The following is a 27192-nucleotide window of genomic DNA, read 5'->3' on the forward strand; positions in this document are numbered from 1 at the left end:
CCGATTCCACGTATTTTCCTAACACTTTTTGTTGGCAGCCTGCTGCTGTTCCTTTAAGGGCCGCTGGATAGCTACACGCAGACCTGATTTTTCTGAAATTGGTTTCAGAGCAGGACTTGACACCTGCTTCAGGAACAGTCGATGTATGTCAATGTTTCTTTTGCCGATATGGTGGTCAGTGAACCTCTGGCCCAAAATGAACATGTGCTGCCTGCCCGCCATATTGGTGGCTCAACTCATTTAGCACCCACATACTTTGGCCTCAAGATCCTTTCCTGGATTAACTGCGCTGACAGCCAGGATTGTGATACAACAAATCAGTGGCGTCACTTCAGGGCTCCACTCAACAAAGTACTTACAGAAAAAAAATTATTTGCTTACTTCCCAATAGATAATCCTAACATATATAGAGAACAAAGAAATGATAAAGAATAAAGCAGTGACAATGATAATGAAAACTATACATTTAAAATGCACTCCAGTTTTATTTCTTTTTCACTGTACGATTCCTTACCAGAATGGAAACGGAAGATGATCTCACATGCCTGTTAATTTCATCCACCCACTGGTGGCAAATTGAACTGGGTGAGATGATGAGGGTTGCAGATGTGGGCACAGGTTGCATCGTGACCAGACAGTGTGGGCAGTAGAAGGGTCTAACCTTTAGGTCTTCTTCCTTGTAATTAACACATGCTGCATGCTGCCATAAATGGCATTTCAGACACTGCACCCGTGCTTTATAATCAATCAGACCACTTTCTCCACAGATGCATTCAAAATGACACTTCGAATTGTCGAAGGAAAGGGTCATCTTAGAGGGAAGGTGCACATTGAGATCATTTCGAGAATCACCCTGCAGGACGTTTGAGCAATCTCGATCATTTATGGTCAGCTGCAGGGGAGTAACAGAACTTTCTCTTATTTCATCAATTGCGTTATTCTCCGTGAGGCCTTGTCCAGTTGGAATCCTCTCTAACCCTCCATTAACAACCTCCTCTTGTTTTGAATCCAAGTCCTGTGATGTTTCAGGTGGTTTGATTGAATTCTGGTGTTGCCCAGTTTCTCCACAATCAGCAGTTTCATCTTCCAGGAGACGCACAAAAGAATGGCTCGCCAACAGTTTGCCTGGATCTGTGGCATTCAAAGCTGTGTCACCTTCTTCTCCTTTCACCTCTTGCTCATTATTTAGTAAAATATGTAACACATTTTTCACAGGGCTTGGCTTCTAAGCGGAGACAATGAGATCAAGTAAAACAGTACCTATAAATTGCACAATACATACATAGAAATAACACTGTAACGGGCTGCCTAGTTCAACTAGTCCATGTCAGGATTTAACCTCCACGTGAATATTTCTTTTACCTGCCCAGATAATCTAACTAGATGTTAATCTAATCAATGTTGACATAGTTTCTGCCTCAACCACTAACTCTGATGGTGAATTCCACTGCTCCACAACCAAGCGTGAGACATTTCTCTAGCCCAATGTTCTAAACCTCTTGCATTTATGATCCCTCATTCTAGACCCTTCGAACACTGGAAATAATCTGCTTCTATCTACCCCGTCTATCCTTTCATCATTTTAAACACTTACATTTGACCCCGATTTGAATGTCCCAATGAACATGCTAGTGAATCTGCGTTATACTCGAAGGTCCCAATATCCTCCCTATAGTATGGAGCCCAATACTGCAATCTAACTGAGGCCTTAAAAGTTTTACGGGATGAATGGGGATGAAAGGGCCATGGAGGTGGCTTGGAGGGATTATGGGGAAGACCATTTGAACATAGATTTCAAAGAATTCTTAGATCCAGACTATGACTCACAATTCATCTCGACGGGCCGTGAATCACAAGCCATGAAGAAGCTGGCCAAACTTAACAGAAATCATAAGGGGGCTGGGAGTTTCCTGTCCCTGCAATGGAGCCAACCAGGCCGGGAGTGCAGGGTGTGGGGGCCCCTACCCCATACCATTATCCCGCACTGCCGAAAATTACCGGCACTGCGAACGCAAGGGTGAGTCCCAGAATTGGGTATTTTAAAAATGGCTCTGGAACCATCCCGACTCTGTGAAAATCTGGCCCCTGGACTCCAAAAATTAATCTCAGAGGAGAAATTACACAAACTAAGGTCATATTCCATGAAATTTAGACTTTGTTTTTTCGAGTTATTATTGTGCATCTTCTTATTTAAATCCACTGATGATGTCATCATTAAAGGCTGTGAAGTCATTAGTTGTAGCTGTTGTTACCTGTGTATATTTGGATTTACCAGCCATAAGTTCTGATTCTTTACCATTAGTGTTGCAATGTTTAACGAGCTGCTCCCGTTTTTGAGTCCAAACTGTATTTTAAACTTTGTTATTTTTACATATTAAAGAAGACTTACAACGCGTTTAGGCTACCTTTTGGTGGTCAAGTTAACACGAATTTGATCCATGCTTTCAAGGGGGGCATATAAGGTAGATTGGGAGAAACTATTTTCACTGGTCAGAGCGTATAGGAGAGGGTCAAAAATAAGAATCACTGCATCCAGGAGTGAAATTAGGAAACATTTCTACACTACAGGTGGTAGAAGCTTGACACTCTTTTCCGCAAACAGTCAGTGATACTTCTTTAATTTTAAACAGAGATTGTTAACCATTAAGAGACAGGAGGTAAAGGCAGATATATGGAATAAGATTAGGGAACAACTTGAGGGGCTAAATGGAGGAGGCCTTTTGGCCCTTCGAGCCTGCTCCGCCATTCATCACGATCATGGCTGATCATCCAACTCAATAGCCTAATCCTGCTTTCTCCCCAAGTGCGATATCTAGCCGCCTCTTGAATATATTCAATGTTTCAGCATCAACTACTTCCTGTGGTAATGAATTCCACAGGCTCACCACTCTTTGGGTGAAGAAATGTCTCCTTATCTCTGTCCGAAATGGTTTACCCTGAATCCTCAGACTGTGACCCCGGTTCTGGACACACCCTTATGTTTTATAATTAAAAAGCTCTCAATGAATTAAAACAGAACACACCTGTTCTTCTGGCCCATTTCTTTTTGCTTGTTCCTTGTAGTTCTTTCCCACCCTGAAGGATCCAGCTAATCCATGACCTTTGACCTGTTGGATCACTTGTTCTGCAATAAGTTTGGCCAGGGTCTTCCTGATTAGATTGCGGTTCCGCTGAATGTCATACTTGTAGGTAGCAGTGATGTATTTATACATAGCACTGACAGAAATCGCCTTCTTCATCGTCATTTTGTTTATGGCAGTGATTAGCATTACTCGTAGGCCTATACACAAGATGAGGGCATTATTAGCAATCAGCAGTAGAAAGCAAACAATTCATTTGTGACAATCTTTGATTCCTCATCGACCGCATTTCCAATTTAACATTCTCATCCTAGTTTTTAAATTCCTCCTTGGCCTCACCCCTATCTCTTTAATCTCCTCCAGTCAGATGACTCTCAAAGATAGCTATGTTCTTCCAATTCTGGCCTCTTGAACATTTTAAATTTTAATTGCTCCAGTACTAGTAGCCATACCTTCAGCCACCAAGTTCTGGAATTCCCTCAGCAAACCTCTTTGCCTCTCCACATCTTTCTCCTCCTTTAAGCTGTTCCTTAAAATCATCACATGTATACATACATGTGTATGTTTTTTGTCACCTGTTCTAATAATTCCCCATGTGCTTGGTGTTAAATTTTACCTGATAATGCTCCTTTTAAGCTACTTAGGATATTTTGCTACATTAAAGGTGCTATATAAGTGAAGGTAGCACTGCTACCTCTCAGCGTCAGGGACCCAGGTTCAAATCTGATCTTGGGTGACTGAGTGGAGTTTGCACATTCTTCCCAGGCCTGCGTGGGTGCTCTAGTTTCCTCCCACAGTGCAAAGATGTGCAGGTTAGGTGGATTGGCCATACTAAATTGCCTCCAAGTGTACAAGAAGTTAAGTGGGGTTACGAGGATAGGGCAGTGAATTGGGCCTAGATATTTCTTGCAACCTTATTATGGTCAATGCAACTAGGAATAAGTCTGATCATTTCAGCAAAGCTGAGTGACCAGCAAATATCCACAGTACAGGGACCATATGGGTGGAATCGGGTAGAAACAAAAACAATGAAATTCAAAAAGCAGTGATGCGAAACTTTGATTTAATATTCATACAAAAGGAAGACAACAGGATGGAAGGCATTGCACTGTCCTTGAGTCCTGCAAAAGAATGAGAGAGAGTAGGACACTGTGATAAGCTCGAATTTCAACATACTAATGATGTAGTGCAGTATTTTACGTCAGCATTAACCCATGTATTATAATATAGAGGTGATCTCCCAGACCCTATGGTTAGGTCAAACATTCAATTAGTGCTGCATCACTCTCCCCAACAGTTTCTCCTTCTCTCACTCACATTTTCGGAACTCTCCACCTTTCTATCCCTTTCTCCTCAACATCTTGCACGTGTTCTTTTATAGATATACACAACAGCATTGTTTATGCAGAAAATGAAAGACAACAGAAATGGAAGGGCAAAGAGAAAGTTTGCCAAAGAGATGCTGCAATGTGAGGAATTGAGAAAGGAGAGCTGAAGAATAACTGGTGGGGTATGTGGGAAGAAGCAAAGAGTGGGGATCACCAGTGCACGAGAGAGCATGAGAATGAGTGAGAAAGAGTAATCATTGAAGTTAAGGTAGGCTAATGCCAAAGATCTGAAATTATTATCTGGGCAAACGTTCAGGTAGTCAGACTTGGAAACAGTCTTGGGAAAGTTCACAGGTGGGCACAGCGATTTGAAAGATTCTGGTAGCTCGACATGTGTGGAAGGGATCGGGATACTCAAAGTGAAGTGAAAGTTTCAGGAGATCGCAGGTCTGAGAGAACGCGAGAGTGCGGAGGTCAATGGGGAATAACTAAGAGGATCCGAAGCATTGGCAGGGAATGAGATTTGGGACAGTGGGAGAAAGGAGTTAATGGAAAGAATGGCAGTAATAAAAGAGGGAGGTAAATGGCAGCTTACCCTACCAAGGAACAAATGTTGAGTTTCCACCTCCTCCTCTGCTTCTGACTGACATTCTCTCTCTCACACATACACACACACTCCTCTTCCTCCGGTTTCGTATTTTCTCTCACTCGCCCCTTTCACTTCTTGCTTTCATTCTCCTCCCTCACTTCTTATGCTGACTTTCACACGCTGGCTTCACTCAACTTCTCACTTTCTCAGCTTCCTCCTTCACACCTTGGTCTCTCTGTTCAATCAAGTTTCTTCATCAGAACATAGAAAATTATAAAAATTTACAGCACAGAAGCAGGCCATTCAGCCCGACATCCCTGGTTCTTTGAAAGAGCAGTCATGCTTAGTTCACATCCCTCCCTTTTGGATATCACCCTGTAAACGGTCCTTGTGCTCAAGTACCTGTCCAACTCACTGTTAAAATAATTTACTGCATCAGCTTCCACCATGGTTTCAGGCACAGCTTTCCAGATCATGACAACATGGAGTGAAAACAAATCTAATTTACTCTCTGGGCCTCTTGCCAATGATTCTGATTCTATGACCTCTGGTTATTGACTCTGGCGCCGGAGGGAATGAAGTTACCAGGGCAGTGTTATGTGCTCCCCACACAGGCAGAAAATCAGTACAAGTGAGACCATTCCGACTACATGGTTTATTAAAATCTAAACAACTCAAAATTTGATCAAATAGTTTTACTCCCTCTCCCCATTCAGGTCTCAATGCTCCACAAAGCATCATGGCAAATGGACATACTGCAAGTACTCTGGCTGGATGAACTCACAGACATGTCAACAAACACTTCTGACTGCTGTCTTTCTTTCTTTCTTTTTTAAATTTAGAGTACCCAATTATATTTTTCCAATTAAGTGGCAATTTAGCAATCCACCTAACCTGTACATCTTTTTGGGTTGTGGGGGTGAAACCCACGCAGACAGGGGGAGAATGTGCAAACTCCACACGGCAGTAACCCAGGGCCGGGATCGAACCCGGGTCCTCAGCGCCGACTGTCTTTCTTTACAAATGGATCATTTCTTACAGGAATAATCCTCAGTTCCCACCAAGATACATGATGCCAGTATGGTTAGTGCTCAAAAACAAACTCCTAGTTCCTCTCTAGTGCCCAGAGGAGTATACTTATCTATCCCTTCAAGATAGAATAACAGCATATCTTCTTTTTTTCCAAATCAAATAACTACATTTTCTAAAACAGAACACACAAACTTTGAAAAGAGAAATGTCTTGTGATCTTATGAATTGGTGACCCTTGATTCTGAACATCAATGGATCAGAACTGCCAAAATCAAATAATCTTCATATTACTTCATTTAAAAAGGATACATTTCCAAAGAACCATTTTTGGGACATGTGGAAAGCAGGCAAGGGGTTGTATAAAGGCAAGTCTTACTTTTGTAAGGTAACTTCTACTGATTCCGCTTCCAATTTTACGTCCATTAAAATGAACTGGCAGCAGATAGCGGAGAGCGCGCCTGCTTTTCTGATGTGTACTCCCAGCAGATAAGGTTTGCACCAGAACTAGGGTAATACTGTTTCTTTAGACACCAAATCATTCCTGCAACATTGTAATAAAGATAGCACTTACTAGGATAGTTCACCCTTTCCTTGGGTTTGACTTCAGTTTTATTCTTTTTTGTTCGACAAGAGGCTGCAGGTGGTGACGGTGGTATGTAATAATTTACAGATTTCCCCTAGTAAGAAAAGCACAATACCAGATAAGGTCTGACTGTAATGATTTATTTCTCATTTCAACTATCTGAATAATGTTGCCTACAATGTTTTTTAAACAAAAAGAAACTTGACTCACAAAACCTCTCCTTGTGAACAAGGTGAGCAGATAAAAGATCACACTAAAAACCACCATGAAATTTTGCACTACTGATACCAGTACCCAGGAAGACAGTCACCGACAAAGCAAGACGGCAACATGATTGTTGCATCAGTTTGATTGAATTTCAGCGTGCCTATCACCCAAGGCAAGTCACAAACTTGCTTCATCTGGCTTCCAATGCAATAAGTGCAGCTGTACACGTGCATCAGTGATCAAGCTCTTCACACATCAACACTTCCATAACAAAGAATCCTCTGTTGACAAGATCGGCGATTCGATCTTAGAAATGTGGATTCAAGCATGGGCAGACAAACAGTGTAGGAGGCAGCAAACTGTGGAGAATTACTAAAGACTTCAGGGGAATGTAGATTAGCAGAAGGCAGCTGGAGGATGAGATTTAATATTGATAAATGTAAGGTGATGCACTTTGAGAGGAGTGGGAACCTCCAGTTAATGGGATGGGTGTGGAACAGAAAGAACTAGGCTTCAAACCCTTTGAAAGTTTGAGTGCAGACCCTATATTTAGAAAAAAATCACCAATCATGTTTTATAAATGGAATAGATTGCTCTGCAACCCCGCCACCTCTCTCTCTCTCTGCTAAGACGCTACATAAAACCTGTATCTTTAACCACAGCTCGGCTAATATTCTTTGGCATTGCACGCTTTTCTTTTGTTACAAAACTGTGAAGGGCAATACAACATTTTTCTACATTAAAGTCTCTGTCTGGAAATGCAAGTTGTTTCCTTGTTTGTATGTGTTGCCAAATTTCTCTGTCCAACCAGACTGTAGTTGTCAATTGCCATGAAATTATCGAATTGAAGAATAAAAATTTGCATTTTTATAGCACCTTTCACAACCTTGGGACATTTCAAAGTGCTTTACAGCCATTAAGAACTTTATTTTTAAAAATGCAATGTAGAAAACATGGCAGTCAATTTGTATACAGCAAGCTCCCACAAAACAGGAATCTGTGGTTGCTGGTGGTTGAGGGATACATGTTTATTGGACACTGGAGAAAGCTCCTCTTTCTTGAGATAACGCTTTGTGATTCTTTACGTCCATCTAAGCGTCTGATAGAGAGAGCCCTGGTTTAAAATCCCACCTGAAAGACAGAACCTCAGACATGATTTGAGATGTATATAATTATGAGGGGCATAAATAGAGTAGACAGAAATAAACTTTTCCCCTTGTTGGAAGGATCAATGGCCGGTGAGGCATAGGCTTACAGTAAGGAGGAGGTTTAGAGGGTATGTGAGGAAAAACATTTTCACCCAGAGGGTGGTGTAAGTCTGGCACTCACTGTCCGAAACGGGGTGGAGGCCAAGACCCTCATAACATTTGATAAGTATTTGGATGTGCACTTGCAATGCCGAAGCATGCAAAGCCATGGGCCAAGTGCTAGAAAATTGGATTAGAACAGTTAGGTGGTTGTTTTTGACTGGTGCAGATGCAATAGGCTGCTGGGCCTTTTCTGTGCTGGAGACCTCTACAACTATAACTATGACAGACAGTGCAGCACTCCCTCAGTACTACACTGGGAAGGTTAGCCTGTGCTCAGGTTCTGGAGTGAGACTTGAACTTGAACCCAAACTTTCTGTTTCAGAGGTGTGAGTATCACCCACAGAGTCACAGATGAAAACCATCAAAGATCACTATGCAGGCCCACAATGAACAGGTATTATATTATGGTGCCACTCGCTTCATTTCATTTTCTACAACCATCCTGACCACATGATATCACTCATCATCCACAGCACAAAAAGAGAGAACATTACGAGAGGGAAACAGGATGAGGCACAAAAAGAACAGTAGAGACACAAATATTTGTTCTTTCTTAAATAAGGAGGCCGATACGGTGGTCCAGATGTGGTCTCATCAATACCCTGAATCATAGAATCCCTACAATGCGGAAGGAGGCCGTTCAGCCCATCAAATCTGCACTGACCCTTCAAATGAGCACTCTGCCCATTTAAGAGTGTCCATCCCGTCCTCTGTCCACTTAAGAGTGTCCACCCCGCACGATCCCCATAACCTAACCTGCATATCCCTGGACACTAAGGGGCAATTTAGCATGACCACCTAACCCGCACATCTTTAGACTGTGGGAGGAAACCGGAGCACCCGGAGTAAACACAAACAGACACGGGGAGAAGGTACAAACTCCACACAATCATCAGGGGTCGGAATTGAATCCGGGTCCCTGGCGCTGTGAGGCAGCAGTGCTAATCACTGTGCCACCGCAACAGCTGAAGCATTCCCTCCCTACTCTTATATTCAATTGCTCTCGCAATAAATTATTTTTAAAAAAAAAAAATTTAGAGTAGCCAATTCTTTTTCTTTTCCAATTAAGTGGCAATTTAGCGTGGCCAATCCACCTAACCAGCACATCTTTGGATTGTGGGGGTGAAACCCACGCAGACATGGAGAGAATGTGCAAACTCCACACAGACAGTGACCCAGGGCCGGGATTCGAACCCAGGTCCTCAACGCCGCAGTCCCAGTGCTAACCACTGCGCCACATGCTGCCCTGCAATAAATTATAACGTTTCATTAGTTTTCCTAACGACTTGCTGGATCTGCATACTAGCCCTTTGCGATTCATGCACTAGGACCCCTAGATCACTCTGCATCTCAGAGCTCTGCAATCTATCACCATTCAGATTATATGCTTCTTTTTTATTTTTTTCACAAAATGAATAATTTCACATTTGCACAATTATACTCCATTTGCCAGGTCTTTGACCAATCACTTAAACTTACCCATATCCCTTTGTAGCCTCCTTGTGTCCTCTTCACATCTTACTACCCTACCTATCTTTGTGTCATCTCTACAGTACTTGACAATGCAGACATCACAGGTTCAAACAGGGGAACAAGCAGGAAAAGACATTATACAATTTGAAACTTGAGCTATGACCTGCTATCATTCTAGTCAATCTGTACTGTCATCTTTCAATGGTTCAAATATCCTTCCAATAGTGAGATGCCAGAACTACAGGCAGTACAGCAACAGTGACCTAATCGTTGTACAACAAATGCAGCATCACTTCCCTGTTTAAAATGAATTGTCACAATGTATAAAATCCAGAATCTCACTTGCCTTGGTCTGTTCTATCCACAGGCCCACCATTTAGGATCTCTGTATCTGTACCATCACCTTGCTAAGAGTCTTAAGAAGGATGAGGGGCGACTTGATAGAGGTTTATAAGATGATCAGGGGAATAGATAGAGTAGACAGTCAGAGACTTTTTCCCCGGGTGGAACAAACCATTACAAGGGGACATAAATTTAAGGTGAAAGGTGGAAGATACAGGAGGGATATCAGAGGTAGGTTCTTTACCCAGAGAGTAGTGGGGGCATGGAATGCACTGCCTGTGGAAGTAGTTGAGTCGGAAACATTAGGGACCTTCAAGCAGCTATTGGATAGGTACATGGATTACGGTTAAATGATATAGTGTAGATTTATTTGTTCTCAAGGGCAGCACGGTAGCATTGTGGATAGCACAATTGCTTCACAGCTCCAGGGTCCCAGGTTCGATTCCGGCTTGGGTCACTGACTGTGCGGAGTCTGCACGTCCTCCCCGTGTCTGCGTGGGTTTCCTCCGGGTGCTCCGGTTTCCTCCCACAATCCAAAGATGTGCAGGTTAGGTGAATTGGCCAATGATAAATTGCCCTTAATGTCCAAATTGACCTTGGTGTTGGGTGAAGGTGTTGAGTTTGGGTAGGGTGCTCTTTCCAAGAGCCGGTGCAGACTCAAAGGGCCGAATGGCCTCCTTCTGCACTGTAAATTCAATGATAATCTATGATTAATCTAGGACAAAGGTTCGGCACAACATCGTGGGCCGAAGGGCCTGTTCTGTGCTGTATTTTCTATGTTCTATGTTCTATGTTCTATGTATGTTCTTACTGTCCGCAGTAAAGTTCCTTTCAGACTTTTTCCTAGTGTGCTATTTTCTGATATCACCAGTGCCCATGGAATTTGTCTTTTAAGCATAACCAATGGATAAATTAGCATCCAGTAGGATTACCAACTCCATGTCTGGAGATTTCATTGGATAATATCCCTCCTCCAAATATTCCACCCAGACAAAAGTCTCCCCCCTGACCCGAATGCAAATACTTTTGTAACTAATTATGAAAAAGCATCCCAAAAAATGTTTTAAAAATACAATTGTTTTTAATGCCCCCTATGATATTTCTGCTGTGTTTGCCCACAGCATTTAATTTATTTAATTTCTGAAGACTCCAGGGCAGTCCTGCAGGGTTGGCAATTCTAGAATCCAGCTAAACAGTGCGCTCAAATGGTGGACTATACCTCCGGGAGCGACAGCATGTCTTGCTTCACGCCTTGGCGTATGTGGGTCAGAATGAGTGCCAGCATTTCCACAGTTTTCCCCAGACCCATCTCGTCCGCAAGGACTCCCCCAGGCCAATCAGCACTTTGCAGAGGACGCTCACGGATAATGCTAAAAACAGATTGAGAGCACAGAACTAGCAGGTCAAGCAATACAGAAATTCTACATTCATACAGAAATCAAAGGATAATATGCTGCTGATGCTACAGACCATGTCATTCACAACAGATCATTTTATTGCTGTGGTGGAACTCTATGTAACTAAAGCTTGCTCCTTTAAAACACAGCAGGAGGTCACTCGGAACGTAACGTTGTTTAGTCCGGAAACTCCCCGAGGACCACATAATGTTTCAGGCTGCATCCAGCATTCTAGGATTACATTGTTGGGTGCCGTAGATGCAACAAGAGGCTCACTGTTTAGTTTAAGCAGACATTCCGGTCATATGTACCTCCTTATAGTCAGTTCTTACCCTATTATTCCAAAGAAAAAAAGACACAAAATAAAGAAGACATGAAATAAAGAGAGAAGGGGCAGTAGCAGCAGTTAAGAGAGGTGACCAGGACTTCTGGTGGCGACCACGGAGTGAGTGGTCGTACATTTGGCAGCTCCCACTCATGGTGGTCTTTGTGTGGCCTTTACGCCGGGTTGTCGCAGAAATTTTGTAGGAAAAAGGTGCAGAAGAGAAGAGAAGAGAGTGACCCCTAGTTAATGGAGCTGCGGTCCAAAGTCCCCGGAAAAAAGCGAACTAGTTGGTTGATGCGAGTGAGAAGCAGACAGCGCACGCAGAGATGGCGGATGTGCAGGGTATGGCCCTGCCGGCTCAGTGGTCGATGGACCAGTTGGTGAGCTTCCTGAATTAGAAGTTCACCCAACAGCAGAAGGAAAGTGCGGAGGACCTGGCCCAGGCGGTGGACTCAATCAAGGCGGTGGTTGACCGTGGGGAGACGAGACTGGCAGCCCAGGGACAGGCAATCCAGAGATTGGAGGAGCTGGCGGGGGAGCAGGAGGAACAGTCCACCTCAATGGCAGCAGAGATTGGGCTGATGAGAGACCGGCAGAAGCGACAGCTGGAGAAAGTGGAGGACCTGGAGAATTGTTCTCAGAGGCAGAACATCCGGATCGTGTGTCTGCCGGAGGAAATCAAAGGATCGGATGCAGGTGCGTATGTGGGGAAGATGATGGAGAAGCTGCTTGGGGAAGGTGCGTTAGACAGGCCGTTAGAGGTGTATCGGGCCCACAGGGCACTGATGTGCAAGCCCCAGGGGAATGAGTCGCCGAGGGCGATGGTGGTACGATTCCATTAGTTCCTGGAGAAGGAGCGCATCATGAGATGGGCCAGGCAGACAAGGCGATACACTTGGGAAGACGTCGAGATTCAGGTGTACCAAGACCTGGGAACAGAGCAAGCTTTAATAAGGTCAAGTCGGCCCTATACAAGAAGGGTATTAAGTTTGGTTTACTATGGGGGTGGCCATTCCGTAGGGCAGGGACTCACTTTAGGTACCTGAGGGTGCAGGTTGCGGACTTCAGGAGGTGGCAGTGGGCAGGGATTGAGAGATTTGGGGATCACTTCATTAAGGAGTTTCCCGAGCCTGGAGGAGCTACAGGAGGAATTTGAGTTGCCGGGCGGGGAATGTTCCGGTACCTGCAGGTACAGGACTTTGTCCGGCGGCAGGTCCCGAGCTTCTCTCGCCTCCCATTAAGGGGGCTACAGGATAAGGTGATGTCAAAAGCAGGGGTTGGGGAGGGGAGGGTCTTGAAATATATAAGGAACTGATGGTGTGGGAAGGGGTTCCAATAGGGGAGGTGAAGACGAAGTGGGAGGAAGAGCTGGGAGGGGAGTTAGAAGTTGGGTTATGGGAGAAGGCCCTGAGGAGAGTCAATGCATCCTCGTCGTGTGCCAGGCTTAGCCTGATCCAGTTCAAGGTGGTTCACAGGGCTCATATGACTGTGGCCCGGATGAGTAGATTTTTTTGAGGAGGTGGAGGACAGGTGTGGGCGGTGTGGGGGACGTCCTGAGAACCATGTACATATGTTCTGAGCGTGTCCAAGGCCGAGGGGATGTTGGCAGGGATTTTCAGAGGTCTTGGAAGGGAAGGTGACTCCGAGTCCAGAGATGGCAATATTTGGAGCGTCAGAAGATCAGACAGCCCAGGAGGAGAGAGAGACCGACGATTTGGCCTATGCCTCCCTGCTGGCCCGGAGATGGATTTTGCTGGGATGGAGAGACTTGGAGCCTCCAAAGTCAGGGGTTTGGGTCAGTGACATGGCAGGGTTTCTTAGGCTAAAGAAAATTAAGTTCACCTTAAGGGGTTCATTACAGGGGTTCAATCGGAGGTGGCAGCCGTTCATCGACTTCTTCAAGGAGAATTGACCGCCAGCAGGAAGAGGGGTCATGGAAGTGACGAATAAGGGCAGGGAATCTAATGTATGGGTAGTTAGGGTTTATGGCTGGGGGGAGTTGGCTATGTTATTGTGGGTTTTTTGCGTGTGTTGGATCGCTCTATTGTTTAAAATGTTAAAATTATAAATGCCTCAATAAAATATATACATATTTTTTTAAAAGAGGTCACCAGAGGTACAGAGGGGAGAAAGCACTAGCAACATTTCATCAGTGTAAGAGAAGGAAAAACAGAAAGATTAAGGATGGTGACATATTGAGGGAGAGAGAGAGAGAGAGAGAGAGAGAGAGAAAGACAAAATTAAAGAAAGGGGAGAAGGAAAAAGAAAATGTAAAAGTGTGAAAGACTTTGCTTGATCCATCTTTTTTTCTTTACTTGTCCCTTTACTGCCCCCTTTTGCCCTGCGCCATCATCCATTCGTTATTTAATCTCTCTTGCCACCCACACAATCACAGATCTTCACTTTTATTCTTTCCTCCCCTCTGCATCTGTTTAAAACCTGTTACAGTTCTATTTTGTTCCAGTTCTGTTGAAAGGTCACCAACCTGAAACATTAACTGCAGCACTCCCTACATAGTTGCTGGCTGACAGCAATGTGTTTTTATAACATTTCGATAGCCCCTTTCGTGCTCCTCCAGACATCCCCAAGTGAAGTACGTTTTTGAAGTACAGTCACTGCTGCAACGTAGGAAATTTAACAGCAGGGCGGCAAGGTGGCGCAATAGTTAGCACTGTTGCCTCACGGCACTGGGGGCCTGGGTTTGAATCCCGGCCCTGGGTCACTGTCCGTGTGGAATTTGCACATTCTCCCCATGTCTGCGTGGGTTTCACCCCCACAACCAAAGATGTGCAGGATAGGTGTTATGGCCACACTAAATTGCCCCTTAATTGGAAAAAAAAGAATTGGATACTCTAACTTTATTTTTTTAAAAGGGAAATTCAACAGCCGATTTCCACACAGCCAGGTCCCACAAACAGCCAGGAGACAATAAGTAGATAATCTGTTCTGGTGATGGTGGTTGAGGGATCAATAGTGACCAGGGCACTGGGTTGAACTCCATGATCATCTTCAAATTAGCGCCTCAGGATATTTTACGTGCACTCGACAGGGCAGTTATGGCCTTGGGATTAAAATCTCATTCGAACGACAGCACCTCTGACAGTACAACATCCCTCAGTGCAGTAGTGGGGGGTGGTCGACCTAGATTATGTGCTCAAGTCTCTGGATAGGGACTGGATTCCCTAGCGACTAGAAGCCTCTGGATAGGGACAGTAAATGAGACACAGGAGGGAAGCGAGAAACAGCAACGCTGTTGGTAACATAAAGAACCAAGACAAGGTGGAGTCCCATCTGAAGTCTAAAGTTGGGGAACAAGGCGATTGGACCTTGGATGAGGATGTAATGCTACCTCTGCTGTCTTTGTTATAGTAATCAAACCCACCATAAAAGGACTCTGAATTCTGACCCCAACTGCCAGCACGCCGAGGCCTACAAATTTGATTTCAGCATCAAAATGTGCTCCAGATATTAAAATATACCCACCAGCCAGTGTACAGGTTGTAATATAATTTCTTCTCATCCTTTGTGGTGATTTCTTTCCATAACAAGTGGAGGGAATTTTCTGCAAGGAAACAGTTGTAATTTTTTTAACTGCATCATGACATTGAACATTATTATGGTGGAGTTGAATGGTAAAGAATAAGGGTGAAGAAATACAAAGAATGGATTAGCTGCCCTCCAGCTGCATTTTATGTGGGCAGTAAGTGTAAATGATATCCTCACTTCTACTCTTGCAACTAAAAATCCACACTTTCAACCTTCCCATATAGTGTCTGGATCGATGTGTAACATACCCCGATACTCCCGACACCTTGCAGGATGTGAATCTCGAGTCTGCACACATGCTGGTGCCAGTCACACCTTGAATGCAGCACAGAAGGAGACGGTAATAACTGCCAGTCAACAGAAGCTATCCAAGCTTTTGGCAGCCTGGTTCCTAATATCATGAGGGACATTGAAGATTTACGGTTGGGGCTGGATTGGATTCCCGGGCACATCCATGCATTTTCATGAGCAGACCACCAAGACTATCTGCTTGGATCAGATAATGGTGCTGACAAAAATTGGCTCTCAGGCACTGTTCAATGGTGGTGTCACACAACAGCACTAGGACACCGTTCAGTATTACCAATCTTTAATTAAACCTAAATCTTAAGTGAGAATTGCGTCACGGAATGAACACGAGGCGTTTCGTGATTGTTCCCCAGCTCTTTTGAGGACACCTATCCAGTGAGCAGCGGTGTGATTAGGTTAAAAAAAAAAAAACTGAAAATGGACGACATCTGGTGGATCTGCACTGCCAAGGATGAGGGAGTGGTCTGCCGAGGAGATAGGAGCTCAGGCCCTGGGTGCTCAGATCCTGGTGGGTTGAGCGTGCAATCTCTTCCATCATCGGGTGCATGGGTAGCGCCAGGATCCCAAATAGGCCAAGCCAGTGCAGTGTCCAGTCTGACGTGGGAAGACAGCCATATTTGGGAGTAGGTATGGAGTAGAGTTGGGAACAAACATTTCCTGCTCTGGTCTTGTTACTGGCGGAAACATTCTCTACTTTCTTGTATGGATTCTTCCCCTCAGCCTCCCGGAAAACTTTGAAAGGTTGGTGACAATGCTGCAAAAGACCGACTGCATAGCAGCTGTGGAACCAGCCAGAATAACTGCTTCTGCTCCTCCATTCCCAGGTAGCCTCCCACCTGCTCTTGCTGTTCTGCCAATCATAGATTCTGTCTCTGGAGGAGTTGTGAGAGTAGGAGGGAGGTAACCAGTGATTGGAGGAGTTAGAACAGCCAGGGTGGGAGACATCTGTGATTGCAGCTCTCTCTCTTCCATGCTGCCTGCTGCTCCAATCACAGCTCTGCACTCAGCTCCTGCTCTCACTGACTGACAGTAGAATTGAATTTTTTTTTAAAGTTCATACCAGTCCCCGAGGTTGGAATTTATATTTGAAATGGCAGATTTCCAATATGTCTATGTCAGAAATCCACCAAACTTCAGAATGTGGGCGGCACGGTAGCACAGTGGTTAGCACTGTTGCTTCACAGCTCCAGGGTCCCAGGTTTGATTCCCGGCTTGGGTCACTGTCTGTGCGGAGTCTGCACATTCTCCCCGTGTCTGCGGGGGTTTCCTCCAGGGGCTCCGGTTTCCTACCACTAGTCCCGAAAGAAGTGCTGTTATGTGAATTGGACATTCTGAATTCTCCCTCTGTGTACCCAAACAGGCGCCGGAATGTGGCGACTCGGGGCTTTTCACAGTAACTTCATTGCAGTGTTAAGAACATAAGAACATAAGAACTAGGAGCAGGAGTAGGCCATCTGGCCCCTCGAGCCTGCTCCGCCATTTAATGAGATCATGGCTGATCTTTGTGGACTCAGCTCCACTCTCCGGCCCGTACACCATATCCCCGAATCCCTTTATTCTTTAGAAAGGTATCTATCTTTTTCTTAAAAACGTTTAAAGAAGGAGCCTCAACTGCTTCACTGGGCAAGGAATTCCAGAGATTCACAACCCTTTGGGTGAAGAAGTTCCTCCTACACTCCGTCCTAAATCTACTTCCCCTTATTTTGAGGCTATGCCCCCTAGTTCTGCTTTCCCCGACCAGTGGAAACAACCTGCCCGCATCTACATAACATAGACATAGAACATAATAGCGCAGTACAGGCCCTTCGGCCCTCGATGTTGCGCCGACCTGTGAAACCACTCTAAAGCCCATCTACACTATTCCCTCATCGTCCATATGTCTATCCAATGACCATTTGAATGCCCTTAATGTTGGCGAGTCCACTACTGTTGCAGGCAGGGCATTCCACGCCCTTACTACTCTCCGAGTAAAGAACCTACCTCTGACATCTGTCCTATATCTATCTCCCCTCAATTTAAAGCCATGTCCCCTTGTGCTGGACATCACCATCCGAGGAAAAAGGCTCTCATTATCCACCCTATCCAATCTTCTGATCATCTGGTGTGCCTCAATTAAGTCACCTCTTAACCTTCTTCTCTCTAACGAAAACAGCCTCAAGTCCCTCAGCCTTCCCTCATCTATCCCCTTCATAATTTTATATGTTTCAATAAGATCCCCCCGCATCTTTCTAAACTCCAATGAGTACAGTCCCAGTCTACTCAACCTCTCGTCATAATCTAATCCCCTCAACTCTGGGATCAACCTAGTGAATCTCCTCTGCACTCCCTCCAGTGCCAATATGTCCTTTCTCAGGTAAGGAGACCAAAACTGAACACAATACTCCAGATGCGGCCTCACCAACACCCTATACAATTGCAGAATAACCTCCCTAGTCTTGAACTCCATCCCTCTAGCAATGAAAGACAAAACTCGATTAGCCTTCTTAATCACCTGTTGCACCTGCACACCAACTTTTTGCGACTCGTGCACCAGCACACCCAGGTCCCTCTGCACAGCAGCATGTTTTAACATCTTACCGTTTAAATAATAATCCATTCTGCTGTTATTCCTCCCAAAATGGATAGCCTCACACTTGGCAACATTGAATTCCATCTGCCAGACCCTAGCCCATTCACCTAACCTATCCAAATCCTTCTGCAGACTTCCGGTATCCTCTGCACTTTTTGCTTTACCACTCATCTTAGTGTCGTCTGCAAACTTTGACACATTGCACTTGGTCCCCAACTCCAAATCGTCTATGTAAATTGTGAACAACTGCGGGCCCAACACTGATCCTTGAGGGACCCCACTAGTTACAGGTTGCCAACCAGAGAAACACCCATTTATCCCCACTCTCTGCTTTCTGTTAGTGAACCAATCCTCTACCCATGCTACCACTTTACCCTCAATGCCATGCATCTTTAGTTTATGCAGCAACATTTTGTGTGGCACCTTGTCAAAAGCTTTCTGGAAATCCAGATATACCACATCAATTGGCTCCCCGTTATCTACTGCACTGGTAACGTCCTCAAAAAATTCTACCAAATTAGTCAGACACGACCTACCCTTTGTGAACCCATGCTGCGTCTTCCCAATGGGACAATTTCCCTCCAGGTGCCCCGCTATTTCCTCCTTAATGATAGATTCCAGCATTTCCCCTACAACCGAAGTTAAGCTTACCGGCCTATAATTACCCGCTTTCTGCCGACCTCCTTTTTTAAACAGTGGTGTCACGTTTGCTATTTTCCAATCCTCTGGGACCACCCCAGAGTCTAGTGAATTTTGATAAATTATCACTAGTGCGTTTACAATTTCCCTAGCCATCTCTTTTAACACTCTGGGATGCATCCCATCAGGGCCAGGAGACTTGTCTACCTTTAGCCCCATTAGCTTGCCCAATACTGCCTCCTTAGTGATTACAATCATCTCAAGGTCCTCACCTATCATATCTTTATTTCCATCAGTCACTGGCATGTTATTTGTGTCCTCCACTGTGAAGACTGACCCAAAAAACCTGTTCAGCTCCTCAGCCATTTCCCCGTCTCCTATTATTAAATCTCCCTTCTCATCTTCCAAAGGACCAATATTTACCTTAGCCACTCTTTTTTGTCTTATATATTTGTAGAAGCTTTTACTATCTGCTTTTATGTTCTGAGCCAGTTTACTTTCATAGTCTACCTTACTCTTCTTCATGGCTTTTTTAGTAGCTTTCTCTTGTCCCCTAAAGACTTCCCAGTCCTATAGTCTCCCACTAATTTTTGCCACTTTGTATGTTTTTTCCTTAAATTTGATACTCTCCCTCACCTCCTAAGATATCCACGGTCGATTTTTCCCCTTTCTACCGTCTCTCTTTTTTGTCGGTATGAACCTTTTCTGAACACGGTGAAAGATCGCTCGGAAGGTTCTCCACTGTTCCTCAACTGCTTCACCATGAAGTCTTTGCTCCCAGTCTACCTTAGCTAGTTCTTCTCTCATCCCATTGTAATCGCCTTTGTTTAAGCACAAAACACTAGTGTTTGATTTTACCTTGTCATCCTCCAACTGTATTTTAAATTCCACCATATTGTGGTCGCTCCTTCCAAGAGGATCCCGAACTATGAGATCATTAATCAATCCTGCCTCATTACACAGGACCAGATCTAGGACCGCTTGTTCCCTGGTAGGTTCCATTACATACTGTTCCAGGAAATTATCCCGGCACATTCTATAAACTCCTCCTCAAAGCTGCCTTTACCAACCTGGTTAAACCAATCGATATGCAGATTAAAATCTCCCATAATAACCGCTGTACCATTTCTACATGCATCCGTTATTTTTTTGCTTATTGCCCGCCCTACCATCCTGTTACTATTTGGTGGCCTATAGACTACTCCTATCAGTGACCTTTTCGCCTTACTATTCCTGATTTCCACCCAAATTGATTCAACCTTGTCCATCATAGCACCAATATCATCCCTTACTATTGCCCGGATGGCATCGTTAAACAACAAAGCTACACCACCGCCCTTACCGTCCATTCTATCCTTTCGTATAGTCTGATACCCTTGGATATTTAACTCCCAGTCGTGACCATCTTTTAACCATGTTTCAGTAATGGCCACTAAATCATAGTCATTCATGATGATTTGCACCATCAACTTATTTACCTTATTTCGTATACTACGAGCATTCAGGTAAAGTACACTTATGCTGTTTTTTATGTCTTTGTTATGAATCCTAACATCTTGATCAGTAACTTTTCGCAATTTATTTTTCCTCTTACCCTTTCTCCTAATTTTCCTCGTCTTTGAACCCATATCTCTACATAATAACCTGTCACGTAACCTGCTGCCTTGATCTCCATTAACCATTATACTGTCCATAGCTTTACACTTCCCTTCCCCCCCAACTTGCTAGTTTAAAGTCCTTGTGACCAACCTATTTATCCTATTCGCTAGAACACTGGCCCCAATGTAAGCCTACTTGTGACAATAAAGATTATTAAGCATTAAAATTTCTCATCCCTGGTTTATTCATCACAACTGGGGAGACGTGGAGGAGGGAACTCGAAAGCCATCTTTGGGTGCATGGGCCCCAAATTTACAAAACCGGAGTACCAGACCAATCATATCCCTCAGTACAAGTTGCCAATCACCCTAATTCAGACAAAGGGGCTAAACCACTTTCTCCACTGTAACAATTGTTGGCAGAGTCCGCATGGCCTGCTCTGATGAAAACTCATCAGCCTGAAACATCAATTCTGTTTCCCTCCCCTGTCTGCTGAATGCTTCCAGCATTTTCTGTTGTTACTCCATAAATGATACATGGTTTTGCAACCAGGGGAAAAATATACATCTGTGTAACTGGAAATAGCAAATGACTTGGCATTACTCTTTGAAGGTGATGCAAATAATGATTTACAAGGATGATAGTTACAACTTCCCAGTCCTGTTATTAGGAAAGACAGAACAGGCTTGGTTCTTTTCTATAGGAAATGAAAGCTAGAGAAGTGACATGGTCAAGGTCTTTGAAATTTTGAAGGGGTTTGATAAGGTAGACATAGATGTTGTTCCACTTGGGTCCATAAATGTAAGACAATCCAATCAGGAATTCAGGAGAAACATCTTTACTCCTGAGTGGAACTTGCTACCTCATGGACTAGTTGAGGTCAACAGCATTTAAGGGAAAGATAGATAAGCACACGAGAAAGGAAATGATAGAAAATTATGTTGACAGGATCAGATGAAGGAAAGTGAAACCAGGTGGGGCCAGATGACCCCAAACTGTACTGAGAGACCCTGCTGGAGGTTGGCCAGGTAAAGATCATACTGCTTAGTAGTACAGAGCACCAATACCTTCCTGCTGCTTGACTAGTGAGTAGAGCTTAACCTGTTAGGGCATTAGGTTGCAAGATTACCTATAGGCAAGTAGGAAGCACCTCAGCTCTCTGACAAAATGGTATAACCACCTCAACACTTCCAATTTTAAAACAAAAACAGAAAATGCTCGACAACCTCAGCAGGTCTGACAGCAACTGTGAAGAGAAAAGGAGCTAACGTTTCGAGTCTGGATGACTCAAAATTTGTCCATTTTAAAATACATTTCAAACCATCAAGTTTGGAAAACAGTAAAAATTACCATAGGAAAGCTAAATAATTTTCACTCTCAGAAGGCGATGTGCCTTCAGTCCAAAAATGGCATTTAGGCGAAAGGCTTATGTTCACCGGCTTCCGGTTCAAACTTACTGCTTGAGGAGCAGCCAGCACTGTACTCCTCTCTCTGAAGCATCCAACTGACAGCCTGGCACTGATACGGTCTGAGCGTCGGGACAAGCAGGGGGTGCTGAACATTCTCAATGCGCAGAGCTTCCTGCTGATGTGTATGCCGCACAAAATCATAAAGCTCTTCAACGTTCTCTCTTTCCCGCTCTTTATCAGCTTCTTCTGTGACATTTGAGACTTCTAAAATTACAGAAAATGAGTGTCATTTGAGAGAATTACCAGCTAAGAACGCAAAAAACAAAGACTGCAGCACACAAACGAACCAATAGATCCTATGTTGTAAAAATCTTTGGTGAACTCCAGCTAGTACTCTGCATTTCAGGAGTTTCTTCAATTTTGATTATTCGTGGCTTTGCAGATTCATTCATGTTTATCAGCAAAGTTGAAACCCACGGATTAAAAGGGGCAGCTTGGACATGAAGTTGGCTGAGCGAAAGGGAACAGAAAGTAGTGGTGATGGGAAGTTTCTCTCCTGATAGAGGCTGAGTTTTTCCAGCTTCCTCTGTACCGGTTTCTGATTCCAACATTGGCAGTATTTTGCTTGTATTAGTGGTGGTGCTTAGTTGTCTTTCAGACTGGAAGGGGGCATTTTGTGGGGCTCCGCAAGGGTCAGTACTAAGGGCACGGTTTTTCTTGATCTATAATAATGACCTCGACTTTGGAGTACAGGGCAGAGTTTAAACTTTTGAAGACGATGCAAAACCTAAAAAATTATGAACATTAGGGAGGGTAGTGATAAACTTCTCAAGAGGACACAGACAAACTGGTAGAATAGGTGGACATGTGGCAGATTAAATATAATACAGATTTGTGTGAAGTGATACATTTTGGTAGGAAGAACATTTTGGTAGGAAGAACAAGGAGAGGAAATATAATCTACTGGGGACAAATTCGAAAGGGGATGCAAGAACAGAGAGACCCAAGGGAGCATGTGCATAAATTGTTGAAGTTGGCAGGGCAGAGGGAAAAAGTGGTTAAAACGGAATATAGAATTCTGGGCTTTATGAATAGAGGTATGGAGTACAAAAGAAGGAAGTTATGTTGAACTATTGCGAAAACACTGGTTTGGCTTCAACTGAGTACTGTGCTCAATTTTGGTCACCGCTCTTTTTGAAGCATGTGAAGGTTTAAGAGGATGTAGAAAACGTTTGCGAGAATGATTCCAGCGATGAGCCGTTTCACAAAAGAGGATAGATTGAACAAGCTGAGGTTGGTCTCCATAGAGAAGGTTGGTCTCCATAGAGAAGGTTGATATGGGCTGTTCAAAATCATGAGGGCTCTAAACAGGGTAGACAGCGAGAAACTTTTCCGCTGGCAGAAGGGATGAGAACTAGAGGACAGTACTTTAAGACTTTTGCAAAAGAAGCAAGGATGACATGAGGCAAAAGTTTCTTTACAAAGCATGTGATTAAGGCCTGAAATGCACTGCCTGACAATATAGTAAATTATGTTTTTCATTAGGGAATTGAACGAGAAGAGAACAAATGGACAATGGGGAAAGGGCAGGCGAGCAAACTAGCGGAGAGCCAGCATGGGTCACCAGGGGATGAATGGCCTCCTTCCATGCTGTACCAATTTATGATTCTATTTGTCCTTTCATATGCTTACGCTGTTATGTACAAATGCCAGAAAACAAATTCAAGTTAAACCTTAGCTGCAGTGCAAGAGGACATTGACACAAATTGGTGAACAAGTTCACAATTGCTCATGATCTGACTGAATGGTGGAGCAGCCTCGAGGGGCTAAATGGCTTATTCCTGTTCCTCTGAGGGAGTAGTTCATTGAATAGGGACAATGAAAGTCTGAAAGTGTCTGCAAGTGGGGAGTGGTGGCGAAGATTTCAGTGTTACTCAAGAGGTAGTTAAACCTTTTGATGGGGAGTTTGTAGGTTTGTACAGACAGCAGCTTGAACTATTCTCATCAGCTGTGGGAGTCAAGAGGTTGTGGGCACGCGTCACACTCCAGGGACATACTGAAATCTATGAATGTGCTCTCAAGACAATAGAGATGGAGCTGCACTATCGATGATGCCTTCTTTAGTATGGCGTTAGACTGAGTCCCACTCTTCCCTCTCAGGTGGTTGTAATAGATACCTGGCACTATTTCAAAGAACATGTGTATTCTCCTCAGTATTGTGGTTATTGTTTATTCTAATCCCTCAAACAATAGCACTAAATAGATTATCTGGACATTACCACATTGCTGTTTGTGGGACCTTTCTGGTTGCAAATCGGTTGGTTTCCTACATTAAAAACGTGATGACAGATATGCAAATCTTTCTTTCAAATTGGATGAACTAGCTCATTGCTCTGAGGGGGGGGGGGGGGAATACAAACCTATTCTATACCGTGTTGGGCAACTGGGAACAGGGGGAAAAGTCATGTCTCTCCTGGAGGTCTGCAGGCTGTCAGTATAGAAACGAAGGCCTCAGCAAGGTAAAAGAAGATACTGCAGATGCTGGATTCTGAAACAGAAACAAAATGCTGGACAATCTCAGCAGTTGTGACAGCATCTGTGGAGAGAGAACAGAGCTAACGTTTCAAATCTGGATGACTCTTTGTCAAAGCTGGAGAGAACTGGAAATAGGAAGAGATTTATACTTTTGTGAAGGGAAGGGCTGTGTAGCAGTGGGGCTGGTTAGGGGCCAGCGATAGGTGAAGATTGACAAAATTGTTGTGGACAATAAAAAGAGAATGTAAATTTTGAGATAATGACTAAGAAGGATGCTCAGTCATCGATAGTGGCACATTAAGAGATCACAATGCATTAATGGCAGAACAAAGATAAGCAGTGTGTCAAAGGGCAACTAGGAACCTGGAACAGATGACCCAAGTGGGGTGGGATGGGGGAGGGGAGACAATGTATCATAGAACATACAGTGCAGATGGAGGCCATTCAGCCCATCGAGTCTGCACCGACCCACTTAAGCCCTCACTTCCACCCTATCCCTGTAAACCAATAAACCCGCCTAACCTTTTTGGTCACTCAGGGCATTTTATCATGGCCAATCCATCTAACCTGGACGTCTTTGGCCTGTGGGACAAAACCAGAGAACCCGGAGGAAACCCACGCAGACACGGGGAGAACAAGCAGACTCCGCACAGACAGTGACCTAGGGGGGAATCGAACCAGGGACCCTGGGGCTGTGAAGCCACAGTGCTATCCACATGTGCTACCGTGCTGCTACCGTGAAGTTACTGTGAAAAGCCCCGAGTCGCCAGACTCCAGCGCCTGTTTGGGTACACGGAGGGAGAATCCAGAATGTCCAAATTACCTGTCTTTCGGGACTTGTGGGAGGAAATCGGAGCACCCGGAGGAAACCCAGGCAGACACAGGGAGAACGTGCAGACTCCACACAGACAGTGACCCAAGCCGGGAATTGAACCTGGGACCCTGGTGCTGTGAAGCAACAGTGCTAACCATTGTGCTACAGTGTCGCCCGAGGTGAGGGAAAAACGGATCGATGGAAGAAATAAAAATAAATTGATAGAAATAAAAATGGGTGAAGTTGGAGGAGGGAGTTCAGTCTGAGGTTGTTGAACTCAAATGTTAAGTCCAGAAGGCTGTAACATGATAAATTGGAAGATGAGTTGCTGCCCCTCCAGTTTGCATTGGGCTTCACTGGAACATTGTGGTAGGCCAAGGACAGACATGTGGACATGAGAACAGGATGGTGAGTTGAAATGGCAAATGACAGGAAGGTCTGTGTCCTGCTTGCGGGCAGACCGACAGTGTTCTGCAAAGCGGTCACCTAGACTCTCCATTGTTGAGTAGACTGCATTGAGAGCAGAAAATTCCAACAGATCAGATTGAGGAAAGTGCATGTGAAGCGCTGCCTCATCTGAAAAATGTGTTTTGGCCCTTGGATGATAAATAGGGAGGAGGTAAAGAGCCAGGTGTTGCACCTCCTGTGATTGCATGGGAAAGTGCCACGGGAAGAGGACGTGGTGTTGGGGGTAATGGAAGAGTAGACCAGGATATCCCAGAGGGAATGGACCCTGCTGACCGACAGGGGGAGTGAGGGAAAGATGTGTTTGTGCTGGAGTTGGCGGAACTGGTGGAAATCTGGATGCAAGGTCAGTGTGTTACTTAAAATCCATGCCATTACCACAAAATCCATTGGATTTGGGTTCCAGAAAAGTCAAATTATTTGCATTTGACAGTTTTAATAACGAAGACAAGAATCAGGATGGAGGATGCAAGAAACACAAATCTCTGAGACATTAATAGGCCACTTGTGGGAGTAGTTCATGGGCCCCTAACTGTAGTCATACTGCAGTACAGAAGAGAAAGGGAGAAATAAATGGGCCGTATAAGGTACTGAAATAATTATGCAAAACCAAATAGTGCGGATGCTGGAAAACTGAACTAAAAACAGAAAATGCTGAATAAACTCAGGTCTGGCAGCATCTGTGGAGAAACTGAGCTAATGATTTGAGTCTGTATGGCCCTTCTACAGAACTGAAGAGGGATAGAAATGTAATGAAGTATGTCGTTGGAGAGGCTAGTGGAAAAGGTGGGGCAGAACAGAAGGTCAGGGATAGACCAGAGCTAAGGAGAGATTGACAAATATGTAATGGACACAAGACAAAGGGAGTGTTAATGGTAGTATTAAGGACTAAAGAAGTGCTAATAGCGGCATAAAGATAAGATAGCAGAATGTGGTAATAGGAGACCAAAGATCAGTGAAAGCAAAACTGAAAAACAAAGGACAGGTGGCTGTGTGGATGAGGGGTGAAGTTCTGTTGGGGCAAGCCCAACAGAAAACAAAAAACAAAAGACTGTAAACACTCCCCTCCATCCTAATCCCCACCCCTCTTTTGTTTGTAGAAACGTTAAATCTATCTCTCCCCATGAATGCTGCCACACCTGTTGAGTTTACCCAGCATTTTCTGTTTTATTGCAATGATCATGGGTGGGGTGCAATCTTCATGCAGATTGGGCAGGTCAGGTTGACAAGGGTGGCCTGGAAAATTAGTTCATAGTGTGGCACAATTTCTTAGAATAGTACTTTCTACGGCCAACCAGGGAGCAGGCTATTCCTGACCTGGCCAGCATGGTGGCATTGTGGATAGCACAATTGCTTCACAGCTCCAGGGTCCCAGGTTCGATTCCGGCTTGGGTCACTGTCTGTGTGGAGTCTGCACATCCTCCTCGTGTGTGCGTGGGTTTCCTCTGGGTGCTCCGGTTTCCTCCCACAGTCCAAAGATGTGCAGGTTAGGTGGATTGGCCATGATAAATTGCCCCTAGTGTCCAAAATTTCCCTTAGTGTTGGGTGTGGTTACTGGGTTATGGGGATAGGGTGGAGGTGTTGACGTTAGGTAGGGTGCTCTTTCCAAGAGCCGGTGCAGACTCGATGGGCCGAATGGCC

At 44.4% G+C, this 27192-nt stretch overlaps 1 protein-coding gene across 2 annotated transcripts in view; it reads right to left on the minus strand.

Moving 5' to 3' along the window:
* The window catches only part of shprh (SNF2 histone linker PHD RING helicase), a 169310-nt gene that overhangs the window by 114077 nt on the left and 28041 nt on the right, over positions 1 to 27192 (minus strand). The window contains exons 4-9 of one of the 2 annotated variants that reach the window (XM_072498445.1): positions 21786 to 22001; positions 15150 to 15228; positions 11164 to 11314; positions 6601 to 6706; positions 3024 to 3280; positions 515 to 1222 (exon numbers count right to left, since the gene is read on the minus strand). In XM_072498445.1, coding sequence (XP_072354546.1) covers positions 515 to 1222; positions 3024 to 3280; positions 6601 to 6706; positions 11164 to 11314; positions 15150 to 15228; positions 21786 to 22001 — 1517 coding nt within the window. Of the gene's footprint in view, positions 1 to 514; positions 1226 to 3023; positions 3281 to 6600; positions 6707 to 11163; positions 11315 to 15149; positions 15229 to 21785; positions 22002 to 27192 lie in introns of both variants that reach the window. The other variant, XM_072498444.1, reaches the window with a different exon arrangement.

This window comes from Scyliorhinus torazame, chromosome 4, assembly GCF_047496885.1.
Source record: "Scyliorhinus torazame isolate Kashiwa2021f chromosome 4, sScyTor2.1, whole genome shotgun sequence".
NCBI lineage: Eukaryota > Metazoa > Chordata > Chondrichthyes > Carcharhiniformes > Scyliorhinidae > Scyliorhinus > Scyliorhinus torazame.